The sequence below is a fragment of the Brassica oleracea genome, chromosome C4 (genome assembly GCF_000695525.1).
Source record: "Brassica oleracea var. oleracea cultivar TO1000 chromosome C4, BOL, whole genome shotgun sequence".
Taxonomy (NCBI): domain Eukaryota; kingdom Viridiplantae; phylum Streptophyta; class Magnoliopsida; order Brassicales; family Brassicaceae; genus Brassica; species Brassica oleracea.
Window position 1 is genome coordinate 38980901 of NC_027751.1, and position 7508 is coordinate 38988408.

At 36.7% G+C, this 7508-nt stretch overlaps 1 protein-coding gene across 1 annotated transcript; it reads left to right on the plus strand.

Moving 5' to 3' along the window:
• Positions 1-3891: 3891 nt before the first annotated feature.
• On the plus strand, positions 3892-6908 carry LOC106339723 (DNA primase small subunit-like). The gene is made up of 15 exons (XM_013778582.1): positions 3892-4154; positions 4254-4304; positions 4387-4562; positions 4644-4721; positions 4825-4936; positions 5108-5192; positions 5281-5332; positions 5416-5477; positions 5561-5676; positions 5773-5894; positions 5977-6103; positions 6188-6261; positions 6347-6401; positions 6484-6563; positions 6691-6908. The coding sequence occupies exons 1-15, from the start codon at positions 4040-4042 to the stop codon at positions 6751-6753; spliced, it is 1368 nt and encodes a 455-aa protein (XP_013634036.1). The 5' UTR covers positions 3892-4039; the 3' UTR covers positions 6754-6908.
• Positions 6909-7508: the final 600 nt, after the last annotated feature.

Here is a 7508-nt window from a genome sequence, read left to right on the forward strand (position 1 = left end):
CAACGTCGTGCTCGTAATAGAATTGTGTGTCTATATGATTCTGATGGAAACTGGATAATTGAGGAGCAAGGGGTAGAAAAGGTGGCAGTGGATTATTTTGAAGATCTGTTTCAGACAACAACTCCTACTGGTTTTGATGGTTTTTTAGATGAGCTTACATCCTCAATTACCCCACAAATGAATCAACGGCTCCTTCGGTTGGCAACTGAGGAGGAAGTTCGAATGGCTTTATTCATGATGCACCCGGAGAAAGCTCATGGGCCGGATGGAATGACGACTCTCTTTTTTCAACACTCATGGCATATAATAAACCAGGATCTATTGGAAATGATCGATAGTTTTTTGGCAACGGGAAAATTGGACACAAGGTTAAACACTACAAATATTTGTTAGATTCCTAAAAAGGAGAAACCCACAAGGATGACTGAACTCAGACCTATCAGCTTATGTAATGTAAGTTACAAAATTATATCTAAGGTATTATGTCAAAGATTAAAGGTCTGTCTTCCATCACTGATCTCGGAGACGCAATCGGGTTTTGTGCCTGGACGTTTAATATCGGATAATAGTCTTATAGCTCAGGAGATGTTCCATGGTTTGCGGACTAACAAATCGTGTCAGGACAAATATTTTGGCAATAAAAACGGATATGAGCAAAGCTTATGACAGAGTTGAATGGATCTTCATCCAAGAACTACTAACCAAGATGGGGTTCGACCAGCATTGGATCCAATTAATGATGGAATGCATTTCCTCGGTTCTGTATAAGGTTTTATTAAATGGGCAACCAAAAGGACATATAATACCACAGAGGGAATTACGACAAGGGGATCCTCTATCCCCTTATCTGTTTAGTATGTATACGGAAGCATTTGTCGCGAATATTAAAAAGGCAGAACGGAACGAAATAAGCAGCTAACGGGTCTCAAGGTTGCTAGGGCCTGCCCCCCAATTTCTCATTTACTATTTGCAGACGATAGTCTTTTCTTTTGCAAAGCTTAGAAGGAAGAATGTCAGACAATTCTTAGGATCCTCAAGGAATATGAAAGGGCTTCAGGACATCAAATAAATTTTGAAAAATCTTCGATTCAATTTGGACAGAAGATCGAAGAAGCTACACGATAGGAACTACGAGATATTTTAGGTATACAGAATTTAGGAGGAATGAAGTCTTACTTGGGCTTCCCAGAAAATCTGGGGGATCAAAGGTGCAAGTTTTTGGATTTGTTCAGGAGCGACTAAATAGCAGAGTAAATGGTTGGACTTTTAAGTTTTTCACCAGAGGGGGTAAGGAAGTGATTATAAAATCTGTGGTTACAGCTTTGCCAAACAATGTGATGTCATGCTTTCGAATTCCAAAAACGGTAATGAAGAAATTAGTTAGTGCAGTGGCACAATTCTGGTGGAGTCCAGGGGGTAACAAGAGAGGTATGCATTGGAAATCATGGGACAAACTGTGTAGCTCTAAGGACGATGGAGGTTTGGGATTCAAAGATCTTACAGATTTTAATACAGCTATGCTTGGGAAACAATTTTCGAGATTAATGGACAAACCGAATACTTTAATTTCTCCTGTTTTCAAAGGGAGATATTTCAGGAATACTTCACCCCTGGAACCCATTAGAGCATACTCGTCATCTTATGGCTGGCGTAGTATTGTCTCTGCTAGATCTCTGGTTAGCAAATGACTAATCAAAAGGGTGGGAACATGATCATCTATCTCAGTATAGAATGACCCTTGGCTTCCATCCACTCGCCCGAGACCAGCAAATAAAAATAATCTTTACCCGGACCTAATAGTGGATGCTCTTATCGATGGAACATCACGATCATGGAACCTACAGGTTATTCGGACTCTGGTGGATCCGCAATATGTTAAAATTATTGAAAGTATTCCTATAAGTAGATCTCATCTGGAAGACCGGAATGGATGGCATTTTACAAACAATGGAAAATACATGGTTAAATCTGGATATGAAGTGGAACGAGTATATCCGGATAGAGAAAGAATGCCACCCCAGTTTAGCCCTTCGATAACACCATTGAAGGCGTTTTGTTGGAAGTTACGTTGCCCACCCAAGTTGAAACATTTTTTATGACAACTATTGACTGGATGTATAGCGGTTAAGAAAAATTTGAGGTCAAGAGGAATGCAAGGAGATACTGTTTGTGACCGATGTGGTGCTCCCGACGAATCAACTAATCACGTGTTTTTTGAATGTCCACCGGCGGTTCAGGTCTGGGCACTTTCACGGATCCCGATGAATCCGGATATTTTTCCCACTCAATCATTGTTTACCAATATGGATCATTTATTTTGGAGAGTTTCCCCTGAAATGGAGGATCATTCATTTGCTTGGATTCTCTGGTATATATGGAAAGGTAGAAACAACAAAGTTTTTAGCAATCTGGATATGGACCCGAGAGATACTCTCAAATTGGCAGAAACAGAATCGTTACTTTGGGTGGAAGCACAAAATTGTCAGACTCAAGGCATGGAACGCACCCAAGTTCTTGTATCTTTGACAATACCGAGTATGGTATAGTACCCTGGAAGGCTACGATGGACTAATGGGAGCAAGGAATAAGAGAGCGAGTCAGTCGCCACTACACTCAGAGATAGAAGCCCTTATATAGGCAATGGAATGTATGAGGAATCTTAGACAGGCCTGGGTTACTTTTGCAACGGATTGTACTCAATTGGTGAAGATGGTTTCGGAACCAGAAGAGTGGCCAGCCTTTGCAAGCTATTTGGAAGACATAAAAGTTTTGAAGAGGAGTTTCAACAGCTCAAAGATCATTCATATACCACAGACACAGAACTCAAAGGCGGACAGTCTCGCACGCAGTGCAAGAAAACAACTGTCGTTTGTCGTTCATATGGATGCAGAGCTAATGGGGCGGTTCGCAGAGTCTACATGAGTCTGTTTTGTTTGCTGACAAAAAAAAAAAAAAAAAAAAAAAAAACAAGCATGCTAATTTTATTATAATCAAAGCTATATGAATTATTTTAATAGAATATTAACTCTAGGAAAAGCATGTGAAAAATACTTTGATTAATTTAATTTTAATGTCTTACTATATAATAATTTTAAATGAATTACCATATAATATAATTTTAAGCGACTTACCATATAATAATTTTAATTCATATTTTTATATTAATAGATGAATTAAATAACATGTTTGATTAATATAATTTTAAATGACTTATAATTTTTTTTAAATATAAAATTATTTAATCATTTCAAAAAGTGAAAACTTATTTATGACATCACATTATCATTGGAAAATGATGAGATTTTTTTAAAAATTATATATTTGACTGTTTTGCATTCATTTGAAACATTTTAGAATATATATATATATAGTGAATGAGTGAGTTTAATTAATATTATTAGGTTTACATTAATTAGTTTTCTAGAATCTATGATTTATTGTATTCACTAATAATATAAATATATTAAAAACCATTTTTTATAATTATTTATGTAGTATCATATGTATTTAAATGTATATTATCAATTTATATGATCTAATCTATGATATTTAATTGTTTCTATAAATAAATTATATTAATTCATCTATATTTAAGATGTTTAATTGTATATTTGGAAACATATATTAGATTAAGTAATTTTAGGGTTGGTTTCATTTTAAAAATTTTAATTAAATAAATTAAAATTAAAAAACATCAACCTATCAAATTATAACAATTAACGGAAAGGTCCCGTGTGAACACTTATCGATTAATAGATAGGGAGATATAGGTTGCTGCTGTATTCTAAACATTAATGGGCCCAAATAAGTAAAGCCCGTTATACATTGTCCCGCCTAATTTTACCCTATTTGCCTCCTCTTTCCCGCCATTTCCACAATCCCTAAAAATGTTTTTGTAATCGTCGACTGTGTTTCTCTCTTTTTTTTATCCGAAATCGTTATTATCTAAACTCCTTTTTGTATTAATATGATTGTTTTGTTTCCGTGAATCTCTACTTTGAAAAGTGTTTTTTGGGTTTAATTGTTGCGGGAAAGAAAGATGACGAGAGAAGAGATCGAAAGCAGAGGAGATGAAACGATGATGGATGCAGCACAAATCAAAAACCAGAAACCAGAAGAATTCTTCAATGTTAACTACCTCCGAATTTACTACGGCAAGAGTCCTTTCTCTTTCTTTCTTATCATCGCAACATTTTTGATCGTCTTCTTAGTCTTAGATCTCTCTCTCAAGTTGCTTTAATTATTGAATGCAGGCAATCTATTTCCTTACAGTGATATTCACAAATGGCTTTCTTACGGACACGGTATGTACTTTTTGTTTTTCTTTTGTTTGCTTTCTCTTACACACACACACTTACTTGAATGATAATAATAAATATATAATAGATGGGAAACATCCTGGTTGCGATGAATACTACTTTGGTCGAAGAGAGTTCTCTTTCACCCTTGAGAACGACGTTTATCTCCGCTACAAGTCCTTCAAAAATGCTTCATCCATGGAAGACGCTATCAAATCCAATTTCCCTTACAAGATTGATATTGGCGCCGTCTATAGCGTTGACGTGAGCCCCGTTTTTTTTATCTAACTTCTTCTTCATCAGCTGTGTGCTTTAGATTACTCATTATGTTCTTTTCTCTTGCAGCCGGATAAGAGGCATGCCTATTCACAAACTGGCACCAATGTGTTTACTCCAGTGGAGAGGGAGTTAGTCTTTGATATTGTCAGTTTTTTCATTTTCTTATCTTAGACATTTTCTTTTGTTTTTTTCAATTATTAGTCCTAAGTGTGTGTCTTGACTTGAATATATATATTGTTTTCTTCAGGATATAACAGATTATGACGATGTTAGATACTGTTGCTCTGGAGCTGATGTTTGCTCCAAATGTTGGCCTTTGATTACTGTTGCTATCAAAGTCATTCATACTTCCCTCACTGGTACCCCAGCCCCCACTACTTTCATTCAACTACCATTTCTTTGGGACTTAGTTTCTAACTCTGTCTATGCTGTTCAACAATAGCCTATTCACATTGTCAAGCACGTTGTGGATGGAACTAGTGTTTGGTCTTATCTTAGGAAGTCACTTATAGTCTTGCCAATTTTTGCAGAGGATTTCGGTTTCAAACACATCCTCTGGGTGTTCAGTGGACGTCGTGGAGTTCACTGTTGGGTTTGTGATCCTAAAGCTCGCAGGTAAAAACAATTACTCAACGCTCACTACTAACACTGTTGAACACTAGTTCCTAAGTTTATGATATGAATCACTTTCTGCATTCTGCAGGATGACTAATGAACAAAGGTCAGCAGTTGCTGAATACTTCCGTGTTTATAAGGTTGCCTTCAAGAGCTAAATTGCTGGTTTGTTTTGTTTTGTGAAATTCTCTGAAGTTTAATCACTGTTTATGTGTGACAACAGGGAAATGAGAACAATGCAAGAAAAGTCGCTCTTATGGGTTATTCTCTTCATCCTTTCCTTGCGTAAGTGTTCCTCCATCACCTTTTGCCTTTCTTATTTCAAAATCAATCCCTCTGCCACTAATTTAATCTGTATTTTTCTACAGGAGATCGTATGTGGATTATCTCAAGGGTTTCTTTGAGGGTGAGTTACAAGCAACTCAAAGCATATTCTCTACCAAAGACAAGTATGAGAAGATACTTGCGATGATTTCTGATGAAGGTATGGAAAGTGATGATGATGTATTTTATTCCAGCTTACACGTGGTCCTCCTAACCTTATTTTGGTGACTTACAATGGTGTACATCTTCATAACAGATATTCAATCAGAGCTCAGAGGAAAGTGGGAGAATTCAGCTAGATCATCTCTATCAGAAGAAGCCATTAGCCTTGTAAGGTGGGAGCAGCTTAAAAACACCCTCCAATCCAAGAAGCACAAGGTTTGTAGTAGTGTTGTGAATTGTTTAGTTGTATGAACTTGAATCCCCCTCATATCTGTTCATTATCTTCCATCTGGTTCAGGCTCCAACACTGCGTATGTGCGTTGAAGAAATCGTCTTCACCTTTACCTATCCTCGAATTGATTTGGAGGTCTCAAAACAAATGAACCATTTGCTTAAGGCACCTTTCTGTGTCCATCCCAAAACAGGTCCCTTCCCGTTGATTCTTGAATAAATATTAATCACACCAATAGATACAGAGTCATGTTCATAAATGTCTTGTGAATTTTCAGGTCGTGTATGTGTTCCTATCGATCCAAACAACTGCGATGAGTTTGATCCATTGGCAGTTCCAACACTTTCACAGGTAAAAATAATATACTGTGGATCTGAATTAGCTCTTCCCAAAGATATTGTTCCTTAAGATTATATTATACTCTATTTTTTTCCAGCTAATAGAAGAAATCAACTCAGGAGGCTCAAGAATGGATGTGGATGATGATGAAGGTACGTTCTTAAATACACAGTAAATGTTGATTTGATTCAAATTGGCCTTTACTAATATCAGTTGGTATTTAACACCTGCCAGATTCAGATACAAGTTTACTTGCGAAATCAATCAAGTTCTTCAGATCCTCATTCCTAGAACCCTTACTGAAATCATGCAAGGTATATTACTCCCCATTCGTTTTTTTTTTTTTTTTTTTGTAACAACTCCCCATTCGTTTATTACATGAAAAATATGTAAAAGGGCTCTTGGAAAAGTGATGTGATATGTTTAATGAAATGTGTGCAGGAAGAAATAGAGAGTTCATACAAAACCAAAATTGGCAAGTCTAAGGATTCATTTAGCTGGTAACTGAGAGTTATTATTTTGTGGTTTACAGTCTGGTCTTGTTAAAGATGGATCAAGAGAGAACAACGTTTCTGAATACTGCCTTTATTGACTTAAACCAAAAGCTCTGTGTTAAGAAACAGAGTAATACAACGATGGTCTTATATAGACCTTATGATCGAAATAAAAACAAACTTCTCCCTACTAATCAGCAGATCCATACTTATCTCAACAAACTTATTTTTAACTTGATCCTAAAGACTCGGAATGTATTAGTCTTCAATTCCTCCCCTAAACTGAAAACACTCTTGTCTTCCAGTTTAACTGCTCTTCACTTCAACTCCCATGTATCCTCTCAACTTCTCGAACACATCCAACTTCACAGCTTTGGTCATTACGTCTGCCAACTGATCTTGCGTAGAGCAATACTCCAACTCAATTATCTCATCACTTACCAGCTCACGCAGGAAGTGAAACCTTACTTGAATATGTTTGCTTCTCCCATGAAAAACAGGGTTTTTAGACAACTTGATAGTAGAACTGTTGTCGCAAAATAGAACTGTCCTCTCCCCTTGTTTACACCCAATCTCTTCCAACACATTTCTCAATCATACGGCTTGACACGCACCTGCAGCAGCTGAAACGTACTCGGCTTCAGTTGTTGATAGAGTAACTATAGGTTGCTTCCTTGATGCCCACGAGATTGCTCCTCCTCCGTTCATGAAAACATACCCTGAAGTGCTTTTTCTATCATCTTCATCTCCAGCGTAATCACTATC